At 42.9% G+C, this 18,786-nt stretch overlaps 1 protein-coding gene across 1 annotated transcript; it reads right to left on the bottom strand.

Annotated features, from left to right (window-relative positions):
- Nucleotides 1-58: 58 nt before the first annotated feature.
- On the bottom strand, nucleotides 59-18,414 carry LOC109897351 (probable ATP-dependent RNA helicase DDX17). Its single transcript, XM_031834295.1, has 13 exons — nucleotides 17,942-18,414; nucleotides 15,734-15,890; nucleotides 15,352-15,448; nucleotides 15,029-15,162; nucleotides 14,391-14,456; nucleotides 14,117-14,258; nucleotides 12,520-12,680; nucleotides 5,762-5,934; nucleotides 5,513-5,623; nucleotides 5,305-5,366; nucleotides 5,119-5,178; nucleotides 1,792-2,019; nucleotides 59-1,595 (listed from the first exon to the last, which is right to left on the bottom strand). Exons 1-13 carry the CDS (start codon nucleotides 17,995-17,997, stop codon nucleotides 1,126-1,128), a joined length of 1,917 nt encoding a protein of 638 aa, XP_031690155.1. The 5' UTR covers nucleotides 17,998-18,414; the 3' UTR covers nucleotides 59-1,125.
- Between the last annotated feature and the right edge of the window lie 372 nt (nucleotides 18,415-18,786).

Below are 18,786 nucleotides of genomic sequence, written 5' to 3'. Positions count from 1 at the left end.
TAGGAGCACCATCAATACCTCACCTAGTGGAGTACAGAAACAAAATATTAAGACACACTTTAAACATTCAAAAGCTTTATTGAAACCTGAAACAAAACCAGACAGTAATGTGATTTTACAGGTTGGTCTTGTCTACATACTAGAATGATTCAACCACAGGTGGAAAGGACAGATAAGCACTAACCTATACATCTCTACACTAGGAAGAAACAAGCATGTGTGACAGGTTTAGAGTTCAATAGAGAAACAATATCCCAAGACCATGAAACTATTTTATTATATGCTCCCACAAAATAAACAATTAAAATTACGTAACCTACATAAGTATATAAAGGTTTGAATGAACAACGACCTCATGACAGGAAATGTCTATGCATATTTCAAAATACTGTCCTGGAACTGATTTACTAATCACCTTTTTCAGAGATATTCTAAATGGGAAAATAATCACTTATGTACAAACTAGCTAAAGCTGAAGAACAAAAAGCACATCTGAATGAGCTGAGAAAAAAAGTTGTTGAGCAACGGTAGCACCTGCCTCGTACACCGAAAGGCAAAATAATACATTCATACACTGAAACGACTCATTCGAAGCTCACTATACTAAGAAAGCCGGTTTGTACAATAATGAAATAACCTTTACGTTGGAGGACAATATGCTGAAAAGGTTAACTGTTGACAGCACTGGATATGTGTTTTGTGGGAAAAGCAACATGAAACAAATTAGACGGCACTTCAATAAATGCTTTCATCACCTACAAATGTATAACTATTACATTTCAGCGTATTCCACTTCAAGTGTGGTCTAACTACTCAAATGACAATCTGCATTTGTACAGCTATTTTAATGCTTAAACAAATCCTTTCAAAGCACTGATGTCAAACTGCTTGTTAGTCAGGCAAGTTCATTATTGGAATGTTGAATGTCCACAACAAATCGTCTGACTTTATTTTTAACGCTCACCAATCTTAACAAAACACTTCTGGATTTATGTCGGCTAAGGCCAAGATTTCAAGCACAGTACTCCAGAATCTCAAAACCTGACAAGCTAAATCCTAACACAACTGACTTTTCTGGTTGATGTTGGGGATTGTATGCATGTGTGGTGAGGGCTAGCCCCAGCTTTACTTCCTTTGTGAGGTTGGAGGGGGTGGGGAAGCAAACTGGAAGGGCGAGTGCCCCATTAATCCCATCATGGGCTTGGCTGGGGTAAACTTCTGGGCCATGAGGGGCTGCGGCCCTGAGGGGGGTGGAGGGGGCTTACTGGACCTGCTGACTGAACCAAACTGCCCCGCTGACTGATCCTGCCCCCCATTGCTGCTCCCGGACTTGTACTGGCTGTAGGAGGAGCTGGAGCCATAGCTGCGGCTGTCCCTCCTGTCCCTGTAGGAAGAGGACGACCTGTCCCCGGCGCGGCTGCTCCCTCCATCTCGGCTGTCGCGGCTGAAGCTGCTGCTGCTCCCCGTGCCGCTGCTGCTCCCCCGGCTGTCCTTGCTGCCTACCGTGGTGCGCATGCGCCGGTTGCACTCATCCTGATACATCAGGTTGGGGTTGCTGGCGTTGGAGCCGTTGCCACGGAAACGTGACCTGCCTCCTGCATTCCAAAGAGAGAAGATGAAGTCAGTTATAAAATGCTGCAAATACCTGGACACACTGACACGTACTGTAAAAAACTAGCTTGTTCAACATACAATGAACAAACCTCAAGTCAACAGCCCACTGTCAATCACTTCAAAAAAAAATCTAGAGGGGCAACTCTTTCCCCCAAAGGCTCTCCCTCATTCCCTCACCTCCTCCACGGCCAGTGTTGACCAGTTGCAGCAGCTTGGGGTTTATGGCCTGCCGGGCCTCCTCTAGAACACGGATGAGCTCACGGGCCTGACGAAGGTTGCCCGGAGTGAAGAATGTGTAGGCTGTACCCTTGTTGGTGCTACGGGCCGTACGGCCGATACGGTGGATGTAGTCCTCAGAGGAGTTTGGGTAGTCATAATTGATGACAAATTTGACATCCTCCACATCTTGGGTTAGGAGTTGGGTAGGGAGGGTTAATCAATGGGGAGGGAGAAGAGACAAGGACAAGTTAGGAAAAGCAGCATTGATTGATAGAAACATTTCACAACAATATGCCACCTGTGGAAAGATCAGGGAGAGGAATGGAGAGGTAATTTATTCCTATTTTAAGATGTTTGCTTTGTGCACCAAGCAAAACTATACATGTACTTGGCACAGACAATACCCATAGACACAGATCTAACTCTAAAACCTCGCTTACCTGTCTAGTGAACAATGTAATCGGTACATAATACAGAAACACTTAAATCCTACTTACCCCAACATAACTACAATACTGTCAATATTATTTGTTAACCAACACTATGTTCCTGGAAAAATACAATGGGCTCCTCAGTATTCCAGTCACTATATATTTCAAATGCTTTTGGTCAAGCACTGAATATACCGCTTCTTCGTGACCAAAATGTTACAATAACAGCCAACCAATACCAGATAGACTAAATAATTACAAATAGGGTTTGAACATCCCCATTTTGAGTGGGGCTGAAACTCCAAATAAATAAATGGGGTACATCTGTATCCATTGACAAAACTGGCAAAGGGTAAGATTTCTTTAAAGGGTGGAATTTAACTTTTTTTTTAAAGTCTGTTTCTCATTACAGTTGACATAGGGCTCTGAAAACACTGCTGTGGGTTAAAAATGTCTCTTTCTTACGGACCGATGAGGTGGATGGGAACAAGGAAGGTGGGGTGAGGTACTTACCCTGTATTAGAGATGACTTACAAGGTTAGTGCCCTCTGTCCCCCCCGACCAGTCCTGGGAGGTCTGTAGGGGTAGGAGAGTGAGGAGGACAACATGGGTCCTCCCCCCTCCCATCACTCCTCCACACATCCCTCCTAACTGGAGTGGCAGAGCCAGAACCCAGGCTGGACTGGGTCTGACACCACACCCTTGCTCTGCCTCTTCATGTCATCAGGGGCATGAATAGGGGAAATTGGGCTACTGTTTCTGTACTGTTGGGTACTTCAATGTGACTTCAGGGGTCTAAATATGGACTTCCTGTAACTACCTGTATGGTAAGCATCCTCTCCTGTTTCTAGCGAATACCTGATGTTTAATTCTAGTTTGGGGGATATTTTCTGGGGTTGTTGGTGAGATTATCCAAGGTCTTTGGTAGAAATCTGTTCAGAGGAGACAAATGGAAGAGACCCAGGGAAGTCCCCCCGAGTCCTTCCCAGACTGACAGCGTGTCCAGGAGCCCAGGGGTTCAAGTGCAGTAACAAGAAACAGACACTGGGGTGGCGGTGTGGAGGTTTTGGGGAGCTAAAATACTCAACATTAAGAGGCTTTGCCAGGGAAAATGAGCATTTGTAGAGGGGCGAATATAGAGATGTTGTCAGGACATGATTCTGACTGGGGTTTGCTGAGTGCAGGTAGAACGTTTCCATTTTTCTGAATCATTTCATCATTTGCATGATGCACACAAAGAGTCATTTGATATTTGAAGTAAAGAGATGAAAGCATGAAAGATTTGGGAAGAAGGCCAAGGGATCACATGACCAAGGTCAGAATAAGCATAGGTTGAGGTAGAAAGAGAATGCATCTCTAAACAGTGGACTATGAACAGGTAAATGGACAGTGTAAAGTGAGATAGATTAAGGGGTGGGCAGAGAGAAGGCGGAATAGAGAGAGACAGCGAGGGGGGGGGGGGGGGGGGGGGGGTATATAGAGAGGCTCCTTCAGGCCAGGACTCCTGCCAGCCAGGACCAGACATGACGCCCGCAGAGGGAGAGGCCGGCACAGCCAGTGGTGGGGGTGTCAGGCTGCATAGGGGGCTGCAGGGGCAGTTTAGAGGGGAGCCTCCAGCAAAGCGACAAATGCTCGGCCTGCCGCCTTTTACTGTCTTCTTGTAACGCACCACTGTATCTATTAACCTCTGGGGAAAGGATTTGTCTACATTTAAGACTAGCTATACTGTATGCTAGAATTACTCGAAGAATGTTTCTGGCAAACTACTTGTCAATCGATTGATCTCCAATGATGCCAAGCCTCATTTAGTATCTTCAAAGATGTCTAACTAGGGCTTTTTGAAAACGCTCCATATTAGCAAAGGAAATGGAGAAATCATCTGAAAACGTTAAAGCTGTTTAGTGAAACAAACCTGCTTAGCATTGTGTATCTATATTAGTGTCATTTATGAAAGGAACTACATATGGCGCGTTACTGTTGCAGGCTGGTGGCATAGCTTGTGGGAGGCCGCCCCCCTCTTGGCCCTCTGAGCTGACCGCCCCGCCCCAGTTTAAAATTTGGAATCCCAGCAGAACCCTTCCTCCCCCCCCTCTGTCGTCCAGGCAGTCAGTTTGCTGGAAGGGGGAGAGTTTTTTTGAGGGCTCTGTTCTGGGTTTTCGGAGAGATGTCTGTGTCTGTGATTGATAAATCAGGCCTCCTCTCCCCTGTGTATCTCTCCGCAACCCAGGCTCGATTAGTCATGCCTAGGTCCGGCTGCAGGCTCCAGTGGGCCTGTGCGCTTCTAGTGCCGGAAGAGAGACTTGGAAACAAAACAAAAACAAAATGAAAGAAAATAAATGAACACAGAAACAAAACAAAATTTGGTTATAAAAATTGATTGCCATAAGGGGGTGCATCACTCTCCATACCCGTTATTTTAAGTTCATACTTCACACACTGACAAAAGGTATCTCAAATTACTATATGTTTTTAGATCTACTGAATGGTTGGATTTTTCTAGCCCTGTTATTCAAGGGACCTGGCATTCCACAAAGAAAAATTAGTTCCAGAAATAAGGCATACTTCTTAAATACATACTCTGTATCTAAGAAGTACTACTGACAAGAAAGTCACACTTCATATTAAACAAAGTGGCAACAGTACTCACAGAAATCTGCTTCAATGTGTTTTGTGGAGGCCATTTCATCAATTCAATAAATCTATACACTTATTGGGTTTCTTACATGCAATGAGGCTAGTATACTGTACATCTAAGCACAATTAGGTGTCCTACTCATAGCACATTGAGAGAATATGTCTGTGTTTGTATTCATGCCGAGGGACTGTGCTTTTATTCTGAGCACACAGTACATACCCAAACCACGTGAGGCCACATCAGTAGCAATAAGAATAGGAGCCTTGCCACTACGGAACTCTATAGAAGGAGAGAGGAAATGCCAAGAGATCAGCTGAGGGACACAAAGGAAGACGTCACGACAACAACCAATACCAATTAGCCCTATACTAGCCCATATAATACACCTAATAAACCACGTCTTACCTGTCAGCACCCAGTCTCTCTCTGGCTGAGTCTTGTCACCATGGATACACATCGCTGGCCACCTGAGGAGTAAACCAACCTGTCAGCTTGATGATCAGAGAACTGGGAATTGTTATGAAGTAGTACAACCCCATGACCAGAAGTATTTTATATTCAATGGAATCAATTAATTACTCCCCGAGTGTGTGTGTTCCTTTCCCTCGCTCACCCATCACGTCTCATTCTGCGGGTCAGATCATCGCAGCGTTTCTTGGTCTCCACAAAGATGATGGTCTTGTTCTCCTTCTCAGCCATGATCTCCTCCATCAGCTGGAGCAGCCTGGGGAGAAGGAGCGCAAACATGTTAGCCAATGGAAAGTTAGTTACATCGGTCTACGACCAAGCCTCATCTACATCAACACAGTCCCATTCACTAACGCTAATGTTTCAGTGGAGTAGAGTGAAGTATTAGCCTCACTTGTTGTCCTTCTCACTCTCCGTGCACACGTCCACAATCTGCAGGATGTTGTGGTTGGCGCTCAGCTCCAGGGCTCCCACGTTGATCTGGACATAGTCCTTCAGGAAGTCTTCTGCTAGCTGCCGCACGTCCTTGGGCCAGGTGGCACTCCACATCAGGGTCTGTCTGTCAGGCTGGGATGAGAGCAGCATTAGAAACTCTTGATAAAAAACATAAGCACATTTTGCAGTAGCTAGCAGCAGTATCAGATGTTTTATTACAGTATAGCAGCAGTTTGAGGATATAGACTAGGAACCACTAGCCATTTGGAATAAAGAATTTGTAGTAGTCCATCTACAGACAAAAACACTGTTTGCAAAACATTAGGAACACCATCCTAATATTGAGTGGCAACCCCTTTTGCCCACAGAACAGCCATAATTAATCAGGGCATGGACTACAAGGTGTCGAGACCGCTCCACAGGGACTCTACTGTGTTTAGTTGGTTGGATGTCCTTTGGGTGGTGGATCATTCTTCATAGACACGGGAAACAGTTGAGCATGAAAAACTTGAATGAAAAGCAGCGTTACAGTTCTTGACACACTCAAACCGGTGCGCCTCGCACCTACTACCATAACCCATCCAAAGGCACTTAAATATTTTGTCTTGCCCCTTGAACCTCTGAATGGTACACATACACAATCCATGTCACAATTGTCACAAGGCTTAAAAGTCCTTCTTAAACCTGTTGCCTCCCCTTCATCAACACTGATTATAGCGAATGACATCAATAAGGGGTCATAGACTGACCAGGTGAAAACTATGTCATGGAAAGAGCACAGTACATCACTGTAAGATGTGATACTGAAATTGTACATGGTTATACTATGTAAAAGATAATGGTGCAACACTAATAAATCTAATATTATTTTATAACAAATGCGCTTTCTCCCGCATTGGATACAGTCGCTGTCCGCGGTTCTGAAACAATCTTCAGTGTGCTGTAGAATTGGCACCTTTCCTTATGTTGCTATGCGCATAATAGCAAGTTAACCAGCATATTGGGATTGAGAACAATGCGGCAGAGGCAGCAGCAGCAACGAGGAAACAGCCTTAACCTGATTGTCTAAGAAAATGGAGGAAACCCCAACTTAATTAGTTCTATAATCAATATCCTAACTGTTAAATGTGCCTGGCTTTATAAATCATCCGTACATAACTACAGAAATAAGACCGATCTTGCTTCTGTTGCCTGTTGGAGTGTTTGTTTCATAGCCTAATGATTCCATGAGCACCAAGCCTCATGCAATGGCAACATGTCAGATAAAGCAATTTCACAGATTCAGCTGTTTTTATTCTTTGCTATGCTACAATAAAGGCGTTACAATTGTTTTCCTGTTAGAACAGACTGGTATTACTTATTTAGTGTGGTTTACACTGTTCCAACAGGCAGAAAAATGTGATTGTAATCTCACAGCACCTGTTTGTCACACATAATATGCACGCAGCTCTCGCTCCTATACCCTCCTTTTTATTGATCTCCTTCTTATTGATATTACAATTATTAGTAATGTCGTTATCATTAGTAGGCTTTGTATAACCACTATCGAGCTGTAGGCCTAAGTGCGCATACTGTTTAGTCTTAACACCATAACTTACTTAGGCCTGTATTTCAATATATCAGTCAATCATTCATTCATGTCATCACACAGCATACAATACATTCATGTTGTGAAATGCAATCAAGCATTTTAGCTTTCAAATTAAATAAAGGGAGCTTTCAATTATTAGTCTAAACAATAAATAAAACGCAATTTACGAATGCATGAAACTGGTTTTAGTCTGCTGTAATAAATGCTTTATATATTTTTCCCCCGTTAGATCAGTTTCTGTTTACACAGTGTTTACACAGTGAAGGTGAAATGTGTACTTCCATTCTGAAATCTTGCTCTGGTTTATCATCCAAAGGGTCCCAGAGATAACATGAAGTGTAATTTTGTTAGATAAAACCCTTTTTCATATCCTAAAAAGGTCCATATAGCATGTATGATTGATTTTGTATTTCCACTTGTTTAATTTGCAAAGAAAGGGATCTGTGAAAATCTCGTCCTAAACGTGGTTTCAACCAGTCAAATCACGTTAATATGTATTCCTCAGATATCCTACAACGTAACAAGACTTCACTATATTATTAGGGGTGTAGTATATCCTATAGGACACCATATTTGGTCAGAGAGCGACACCTTCATGGCACGCCGATGACACGGGCGATCTTCACTTGAACGACTAACTTTGTCAAATAAGCACCAATCGGAGTCAAACAAAGCTAGCTAGATAGCCAATGAGCTGGGCTTTATGGGAGTACCATGTATCTGTCGTAAAATGTAGCTACAAAACTTTTTTTTTTTTTACACCTTTATTTAACCAGGCAAGTCAGTTAAGAACACATTCTTATTTTCAATGACGGCCTGGGAACAGTGGGTTAACTGCCTGTTCAGGGGCAGAACGACAGATTTGTACCTTGTCAGCTCGGGGGTTTGAACTCGCAACCTTCCGGTTACTAGTCCAATGCTCTAACCACTAGGCTACGCTACCTTGCACGACAGCATGCCTTCTCATTTTGGACAAAAATGATAAGAATATTCAGAGTTATGAAGTTATGAAAACTGGTTGTTTTGCAAATGTTGAACTTATAATATGGCTACTAATACTGGAAAAGCTATATCAAAGTCCAAGTATACAGATTTTATGATATTCTTGCAGAAAAATGTAATATGAAAGCAAATGTCTCCTTCACGATTGGCTCAAATGTACCTGGGTGACTTCACACTAAATGTCATGTAGTTTGCTCATACTTCAAGTTATCCGTCTGAAACTTTGCACATACACTGCTGTCATCTTGTGGACACCATCGGAATTACAAGTGATGGCTGGAAGTGCGACCTTTCTGTTGCATTTCAAAATGGTGGTAGATTTGTTCTTTGTATTTTCTTTTACCAGATCTATTGTGCTATATTCTCTTACATTCAATTCACATTTCTACAAACTTCAAGGTGTTTCCTTTCAAATGGTACCAAGAAAATGCATATCCTTGCTTCAGGGCCTGAGCTACAGACAGTTCGATTTGGGTATGTCATTTAGGCAAAAATTGAAAAAAAGGGGGCTATCCCTAAAAGAGCGAGGGTTGAGGGAATATTTTTCCTAAACAAATTAGGGATTTCGGTAACAGAACATTCGGTCAGAAACTAAATTGCTGAAATTACATTACAGCTTCAGCATGGACAGTGCAATTAACACTTGCTGTGCTGTGGTACCTTTTTGCTACATTAGGGAGGAGAGCGAGACAATGTGCGCCAGTCATGTGTCTTAATTATTTAATCAAACAGTTTACTTAAAGCATCAGACAAGCTCAGTGCATACAGTGCCTTGCAAAAGTATTCATCCCCCTTGGCGTTTTTCCTATTTTGTTGCATTACAACCTGTAATTTAAATGGATTTTTATTTGGATCTCATGTAATGGACATACACAAAATAGTCCAAATTGGTGAAGTGAATTTTAAAAAATTACTTATTTCAAAAAATTCAAAAGAACACAAAACAGAAAAGTGGTTTGTGCATATGCATTCACCCCCTTTGCTATGAAGCCCCTAAATAAGATCTGGTGCAACCAATTACCTTCAGAAGTCACATAATTAGTTAAATAAAGTACACCTGTGGGCAATCTAAGTGTCACATGATCTCAGTATATATACACCTGCTCTGAAAGTCTCCAGAGCCTACAACACCACTAAGCAAGCGGCGCCATGAAGACAAAGGAGCTCTCTAAACAGGTCAGGGACAAAGTTGGGGAGAAGTACAGATCAGGGTTGGGTTATAAAAAAATATCGGAAACTTTGAACATCCCACAGAGCACCATTAAATCCGTTATTTAAAAAAATGAAAGAATATGGCACCACAAGAGGGCCGCCCACCAAAACTCACAGACCAGGCAAGGAGGGCATTAATCAGAGACAACAAAGAGACCAAAGATAACCCTGAAGGAGCTGCAAAGCTCCACAGCTGAGATTGGAGAATCTGTCCATAGGACAAGTTTAAGCAGTACACTCCACAGAGCTGGGCTTTACGGAATAGTGGCCAGAAAGAAAAAAATCTTAAAGAAAAAAATAAGCAAACACGTTTGGAGTTCGCCAAAAGGCATGTGAGAGACTCCCCAAATATACGGAAGAAGGTACTCTGGTCAGATGAGACTAAAATGTAGCTTTTTGGCCATCAAGGAAAACGCTATGTCTGGCGCAAATCTCATCACCACGAGAACACCATCCACACAGTGAAGCATGGTGGTGGCATGCTGTGGGGAAGTTTTTCATCTGCAGGGACTGGGAAACTGGTCAGAATTGAAGGAATGACGGATGGCACTAAATTTAGGGAAATTCTTGAGGGAAACCTGTTTCAGTCTTCCAGAGCTTTGAGACTGGGACGGAGGTTTACCTTCCAGCAGGACAATGACCCTGAGCATACTGCTAAAGCAACACTCAAGTGGAATGTCTTGGAATGGCCTAGTCAAATGCCAGACCTCAATCCAATTGAGAATCTGTGGTATGACTTAAAGATAGCTATACACCAGCGGAACCCATCCAACTTGAAGGAGCTAGAGCAGTTTAGCCTTGAATGGGCAAAAATCCCAGTGGCTAGATGGCCAAATCCCAGTGGCCAAGCTCCATAAGAGACTTGCAGCTGTAATTTCTGCAAAAGGTGGTTCGACACAAATTGACTCTGTGAATAGTTATACACGCTCAAGTTCTGTTTTTTGGAGTCTTATTTATTGTTTGTTAAACAATAAAACATATTTTGCATCTCCAAAGTGGTAGGCATGTTATTTAAATCAAATTATACAAACCCCCCAAAAATCTATTTTAATTCCAGGTTGTAAGGCAACAAAATAGGAAAAATGCCAAGGGGGGTGAATACTGTCGCAAGCCACTGTATGTAGTTGAGTTTATTCAAACACAGTGTGTGTATCTACACTGCTCCAAAAAATAAAGGGAACACTTAAACAACACATTGTAACTCCAAGTGAATCACACTTCTGTGAAATCAAACTGTCCACTTAGGAAGCAACACTGATTGACAATACATTTCACATGCTGTTGTGCAAATGGAATAGACAACAGGTGGAAATTATAGGCAATTAGCAAGACACCCCCAATAAAGGAGTGGTTCTGCAGGTGGGGACCACAGACCACTTCTCAGTTCCTATGCTTCCTGGCTGATGTTTTGGTCACTTTTGAATGCTGGCGGTGCTTTCACTCTAGTGGTAGCATGAGACGGAGTCTACAACCCACACAAGTGGCTCAGGTAGTGCAGCTCATCCAGGATGGCACATCAATGTGAGCTGTGGCAAGAAGGTTTGCTGTGTCTGTCAGCGTAGTGTCCAGAGCATGGAGGCGCTACCAGGAGACAGGCCAGTACATCAGGAGACGTGGAGGAGGCCGTAGGAGGGAACAACCCAGCAGCAGGATCGCTACCTCCGCCTTTGTGCAAGGAGGAGCACTGCTAGAGCCCTTCAAAATGACCTCCAGCAGGCCACAAATGTGCATGTGTCTGCTCAAACGGTCAGAAACAGACTCCATGAGGGTGGTATGAGGGCCCGATGTCTACAGGTGGGGGTTGTGCTTACAGCCCAACACCGTGCAGGACGTTTTTCATTTGCCAGAGAACACCAAGATTGGCAAATTCGCCACTGGCGCCCTGTGCTCTTCACAGATGAAAGCAGGTTCACACTGAGCACATGTGACAGACGTGACAGTCTGGAGACGCCGTGGAGAACGTTCTGCTGCCTGCAACATCCTCCAGCATGACCGGTTTGGCGGTGGGTCAGTCATGGTGTGGGGTGGCATTTCTTTGGGGGGCCGCACAGCACTCCATGTGCTCGCCAGAGGTAGCCCGACTGCCATTATGTACCGAGATGAGATCCTCAGACCTCTTGTGAGACCAATGCTAGACCTCATGTGGCTGGAGTGTGTCAGCAGTTCCTGCAAGAGGAAGGCATTGATGCTATGGACTGGCCCGCCCGTTCCCCAGACCTGAATCCAATTGAGCACATCTGGGACATCATGTCTCGTTCCATCCACCAACGCCACGTTGCACCACAGACTGTCCAGGAGTTGGCGGATGCTTTAGTCCAGGTCTGGGAGGAGATCCCTCAGGAGACCATCCGCCACCTCATCAGGAGCATGCCCAGGCGTTGTAGGGAGGTCATACAGGCACGTGGAGGCCACACACACTACTGAGCCTCATTTTGACTTGTTTTAAGGACATTACATCAAAGTTGGATCAGCCTGTAGTGTGGTTTTCCACTTTAATTTTGAGTGTGACTCCAAATCCAGACCTCCATGGGTTGATACATTTGATTTCCATTGATAATGTGTGATTTTGTTGTCAGCACATTCAACTATGTAAAGAAAAAAGTATTTAATAAGAATATTTCATTCATTCAGATCAAGGATGTGTTATTTTAGTGTTCCCTTTATTTTTTTGAGCAGTGTATATATGGAAAATTAAGTTAAAACATTTTGACCAATCGATTGGTTGAAGGAACATGACGACTCTCGGTCAATCAATATTTTTTTTGTAGTGAGGGACAGCCCTACTCGGTGTATATGGTCTTAGGCAGGCCTGAAATGCGTCAATGTGTAGCTAATGCATTGGAAAGAGGTGAGGTAATAACAGCTGTAAAATGAGGGTCACTTTGCTTGAGTGACTAGACAACCCTGCTCACCCTAATCTGGTCAACAATCTTGCGGATCTGAGGCTCAAAGCCCATGTCCAGCATCCTGTCAGCCTCGTCCAGCACCAAGTAGGTGCAGCGCCGTAGGTTGGTCTTCCCTGCCTCCAGGAAGTCAATGAGACGACCCGGGGTGGCGATGCAGATCTCAACACCTGGGAGGGAGAAAGAGAGCAGGGTAGATTTCTCTGGTTTAGACAGATATGCGCAATGGAAAAGAGTATGGATTTTCTTCAGCATATACAGTGCCTTGCGAAAGTATTCGGCCCCTTGAACTTTGCGACCTTTTGCCACATTTCAGGCTTCAAACATAAAGATATAAAACTGTATTTTTTTGTGAAGAATCAACAACAAGTGGGACACAATCATGAAGTGGAACGACGTTTATTGGATATTTCAAACTTTTTTAACAAATCAAAAACTGAAAAATTGGGCGTGCAAAATGATTCAGCCCCTTTACTTTCAGTGCAGCAAACTCTCTCCAGAAGTTCAGTGAGGATCTCTGAATGATCCAATGTTGACCTAAATGACTAATGATGATAAATACAATCCACCTGTGTGTAATCAAGTCTCCGTATAAATGCACCTGCACTGTGATAGTCTCAGAGGTCCGTTAAAAGCGCAGAGAGCATCATGAAGAACAAGGAACACACCAGGCAGGTCCGAGATACTGTTGTGAAGAAGTTTAAAGCCGGATTTGGATACAAAAAGATTTCCCAAGCTTTAAACATCCCAAGGAGCACTGTGCAAGCGATAATATTGAAATGGAAGGAGTATCAGACCACTGCAAATCTACCAAGACCTGGCCGTCCCTCTAAACTTTCAGCTCATACAAGGAGAAGACTGATCAGAGATGCAGCCAAGCATGATGCAGCCACCCATGATCACTCTGGATGAACTGCAGAGATCTACAGCTGAGGTGGAAGACTCAGAGTGGCAAGAAGAAAGCCATTTCTTAAAGATATCCATAAAAAGTGTTGTTTAAAGTTTGCCACAAGCCACCTGGGAGACACACCAAACCTGATGGTGTCAATGATCCAAAACATAAAGCAAAATCTACAATGGAATGGTTCAAAAATAAACATATCCAGGTATTAGAATGGCCAAGTCAAAGTCCAGACCTGAATCCAATCGAGAATCTGTGGAAAGAACTGAAAACTGCTGTTCACAAATGCACTCCATCCAACCTCACTGAGCTCGAGCTGTTTTGCAAGGAAGAATGGGAAAAAATGTCAGTCTCTCGATGTGCAAAACTGATAGAGACATACCCCAAGCGACTTACAGCTGTAATCGCAGCAAAAGGTGGCGCTACAAAGTATTAACTTAAGGGGGCTGAATAATTTAGCACGCCCAATTTTTCAGTTTTTGATTTGTTAAAAAAGTTTGAAATATCCAATAAATGTCGTTCCACTTCATGATTGTGTCCCACTTGTTGTTGATTCTTCACAAAAAAATTCAGTTTTATATCTTTATGTTTGAAGCCTGAAATGTGGCAAAAGGTCGCAAAGTTCAAGGGGCCCGAATACTTTCGCAAGGCACTGTAGGTTATAGTGACTAGTGTGTAGGCCTTTTTCCAGAGGAGCCTCGTTACCTCTCTCCAGGTCACGGATCTGGGGTCCCTTGGGAGCTCCCCCGTAGACACAGGTGCTCTTGATGCGTGATGACTTGCCGTATTCATGCGCCACTTGCTGAACCTGCTGGGCCAGCTCTCGAGTTGGTGCCAGAACCAAACACTGCACAGAGACAGGACAGGGATAGAAAAAAACACTCCCTGAATATAATACATTTTGGAAGTGGCTGATATCCATACATCTGAACAATTATAGGAAACATGCTGTAAGATTCATCCAAAATGGATTACTTACGATTGGTCCGTCTCCTCTTTCTAGGTAGGGCTGGTGGTTAATGTGCACAATGGCAGGCAGGAGATACTGAGGAGATACAACAACAAGGGGATAAACGCCCCACATCAAGCAGGAGAGATTAATAATAGAAGGAAGTAGAGCCCGATCAATTCCACCGTAACCAATATTCAATGAATAGGATGAAAAAAGGGACACTTGTGGACATTCTCATGATGTGCCATTACTGTCACAATGTAAGAAATCAACATTTGCAGCATATTTCTTCAACAATTACTCTTTTGGATGGCCATTTCTAAAAAGTCAGTATGGAAAATGTTCACATTAATTTGTCCACTGTAAAACAGTATATCTGCAGGTATATCATATTGGTACGTTTTGCCCCCTCAAAAAATCTTAATCGGTATCGGACCCCCAAAAACACATATCGGTCAGGCTCTAGAATGCAGACAAGATAACTGAGGATATTGTATGGCAGTCAACACAGGGGTATGTGTAAAAACGGGCAGAAAGAAATTAATACAAATGTCTACAGATATGAACAGTGTGCATGCTGCTATTGTTAAGTGTTGCTGTAACTTTTTGTTCATCCTGTTCTGTTAATGTGAATGTATGATGATGGAGCTACAGCGGTATCTCACCGATAAGGTTTTCCCAGAACCTGTCTGTGCGATGCCCACCATGTCCCTGCCACTCAGGGCCAGAGGGAAGCCTTGTGCCTGGATAGCTGTGGGCTCCTTAAAGTTCTGCTGCATCAGCACATCCATCACATACTCTGGGTGAAGTGGATAAGAACATCTTATAAGCATAACTAAATAACTATACATTGCATTGGTTAACAAAACTAAGGTTCAGTTGTCCACATCACCAGCCAGAATAGACTTTTCCCCAGAGGTGAAAACGATATGCATACTCACAATGACGCCAGGGCAGTTCAGTTGTACTGAAAAGATTTTGTACTTACGGGGAAAATGGGCCTGGGAGAAGCTACTGACAGGCTTCGGGCAGCCTGACCCCCTGATAGTGATCTCCTTCTTCCTGCGAAACTCCTCCAAGTCATACTGAAAGACAGAAAACAATATCTGTCCACCAATAGTGTCACGGGTGGCACATCTGGCAACAACTGCAGAATAAGTCAATAAGAGTGTAGGGCAGTGCTGTTCAATCTTAGTGGAGACCAAGAGTGTGCAGACTGCCCAGCACAAATAAAACTGATTCACTAAACATCGAACCCTTGATTAGTTGAATCAGATGTCATAGTTGGCCTACTGGAATGTGCTGTAAGAAATGCACACATACACACTTGTGGTTCTCCATGACTGAAGCACACTGGTGTGGGGAAATACCTGGCTCATGCGCTGAACATCTGGATGTTCATTGTAAAAGTTCTTCTCAAACTTTGGAAGCTCGTTTAGGTCCCATTTCTTCTTGCGCAAACGCTCCCCTGGGTTCCCAAACTTCTTGTTGGGAGGGGGACCTCTGCTAGACCCAAAACGAGGACTCCTAACAAGATGACAAGCACATAGATTAGTATTTGAATACCTCAAGCTAGACTCACTGTACACAACTATTGCCAAGGACAGAAAGAATTGGATCACATTTTGTCCATTGGTCCCAAAGGGTATGAAGAGGATTACATAGCAAGCTAGCTAAGTAGCTAGTCTTTATAGATTCTTTGTAGCTATCCATCTTTGGTTAGATATTCTTGTTAGCTAAAGCGAATAGAGATATAGCTATCTTGACTGGAAACACAATGTTGAATTGTATTGAATTCTACAATCGGCCAAAAATGTGTGTTTGGATCAGGAACGTTTCCACTCACAACCTCTACAAACCAGCATGTTGAATAGAATGACATTGAAACATAATCTACCGGTTACCACTGTTGGTCCATTTTACAGTGGGAATGCAAGACAATGGAAAGTATTCAGACCCCTTGATTTTATTACGTTACAGCCTTATTCTAAAATCAATCTACACACAATACCCCATAATGACAAAGAGAAAACTGTTTTTGAGAAATGTTTGCTGATTTAGACAACATAAAAAACATAAATACATTATTGATATAAGTATTTAGACCCTTTGCTATGAGACTCGAAACTGAGCTCAGGTCAAATCAAATCAAATGTTATTTGTAACATGCACCGAATACAACAGGTATTACAGACCTTACAGTTATTATTATAGACCTTACAGTGAAATTCTTACTTACAAGCCCTTAACCAACAATGCAGTTAAGAATACACCTAAACAAATTAAGAGATAGGAATAACTAATAATTAAAGAGCAGCAGTAAATAACAATAGAGGAGATATATACTGGTACAGAGTCAACGCGCGGGGGCACCGGTGTCGAGGTTATTGAGGTAATATGTACATGTAGGTAGAGTTATTAAGGTGACAATGCATAGATAATAACAGAGTAGCAGCAGCGTAGAAGGGGGGGCAATGCAAATAGACTGGGTAGCCATTTGCATCCTGTTTCCATTGATCATCCTTGAGATGTTTCTACAACTTGATTGGAGTCCACCTGTGGTAAATTCAATTGATTGGACATGATCTGTAAAGGCACACACCTGTCTATATACGGTCCCACAGTTAACAGTGCATGTCAGAGTAAAAATAAAATAAAAAAACAATCCATGAGGTTGAAGGAAATGTCCGTAGAGCTCTGAGACAGGATTGTGTTGGGGCACAGATCTGGGGAAGGGTACCAAAACATTCCTGCAGCATTGAAGTTCCCCAAGAACACAGTGGCCTCCATCATTCTTAAATGGAATAAGTTTGGAACCACCAAGACTGTTTCTAGAGCTGGGTGCCCAGGCCAGACTGAGCAATCGGGGGAGAAGGGCCTTGGTCAGGAGGTGACCAAGAACCCAATGGTCACTGACAGAGCTCCAGAGTTCCTCTGTGGCGATGAGAGAACCTTCCAGAATGACAACCATCTCTGCAGCACTCCACCAATCAGGCCTTTATGGTAGAGTGGCTGGACAGAAGCCACTCCTCAGTAAAAGGCACATGACAGCCCGCTTAGTTTGCCAAAAGGCACCTAAAGGATGCAGACCATGAGAAACAGGATTCTCTGGTCTGAGGAATCCAACATTGAACTCTTTGGCCTGAAGTCAAGCGTCGGGTCTGGATGAAACCCTGCACTATCCCTTCGGTGAAGCATGGTGGTGGCAGCATCCTGCTGCTGTAATGTTTTTCAGTGGCAGGGACTGGGACACTAGGCAGGATCAAGAGAAAGATGAACGGAGCAAAGTACAGAGAGATCCTTGATTTAAACCTGCTCAGGTGATAGAAATCTGAACGCACTACCAACGCTTTGAAAAGTTAGCGTATGCTTTCCTGTGGATATATTGTCGACTCTCACATTCCTACCTGCAAAATAACCAACCGGTAAAGTAAGCTAAAATATAATTTCATTTAACATTCTGGTTGCAGAGGTCGTATGAGGAAACTTTCCTGATTCAAACGCTAATTTATGCCGACGTAGAAATCAATGCAATTAATCTTCGCGTTTCCAGGTAAATAGCGAACTGCCTGACTTACCCCCTGTCGCGACCACGGTCCCTGTCTCGATCTCCATACGATGAACCGCCCCTCATTTTAGAAACCACTTGACTTCTACCTAACTAGTTAGTTGGCTATATATATATATATATATATATATATATATTTATATATAATATATTTCTCCGTTGGAACAGGGGCAAGTTTTTGCAGGCAAGCCTTAGATTCTCGCGATCAACGTTACAGTAACTCTAGCTAGTTAAGGCCCTTATTGTGTTAACATTAGCTGGCTAGCTATACAAAAATGTGAAACTGAGACATTTGTTTAAATATTATTGAACGAACGTGTATTGTGTTATTTTTGACAAATGAACAAGTATCTAGTTTTTGTTTTTACTACAAACCAACGCAAACAGGTGATGGCTAAACGTCTCGGAAACTGCAACCAAATATTTATATACGCTGCAGCGAGTGTTGTTGTTATTAGCTTGAGCTAGCTAGAGTTCTTCTATGGTATTACGGCGGTCCACAAACAACGTTGGAGGTGCATGCCTGCACCTACTGGATGGGGTGAAAACTGATAAGCTTTAACGCAAAAATAATATGGAGAGGGGAAGGATGAAAAAATATACTTATAATATTCAAATGTAAATAAAACAAACTGTACTCCTTCAGTCTGATTCGAATGAATATTCAGATCCCAACAAAGGTTCAGTATATTAATTCAGTATTTCCTGTAACATTTAGGCTGTAAAGTCCTGGAGATCCAGAAATATGTTTGCCGTCATCACAATGAGGCATGAGTTTCTTAAAATTGTAAAAAAAAAAATGTATTAGTTTGTCCAGTGCAATTTTTCACTTGCGCAATAAACACAACAAAGTCC

Source organism: Oncorhynchus kisutch, linkage group LG10, assembly GCF_002021735.2.
Source record: "Oncorhynchus kisutch isolate 150728-3 linkage group LG10, Okis_V2, whole genome shotgun sequence".
Classification (NCBI taxonomy): Eukaryota; Metazoa; Chordata; class Actinopteri; order Salmoniformes; family Salmonidae; genus Oncorhynchus; species Oncorhynchus kisutch.
Note: the sequence above shows the minus strand (reverse complement) of the source record. Positions and strands in the feature narration are given on the sequence as shown.

Coding starts and splice junctions, on each gene's coding strand:
- LOC109897351 (XM_031834295.1), bottom strand. CDS start 17,997: ATGAGGGGCGGTTCATCGTATGGAGATCGAGACAGGGACCGTGGTCGC. Junction 5,179..5,304: donor GAGAGACTGGGTGCTGACAG/GTAAGACGTGGT, acceptor CTCCTTCTATAG/AGTTCCGTAGTGGCAAGGCT. Junction 2,020..5,118: donor TGTGGCCTCACGTGGTTTGG/GTATGTACTGTG, acceptor TCCTAACCCAAG/ATGTGGAGGATGTCAAATTT.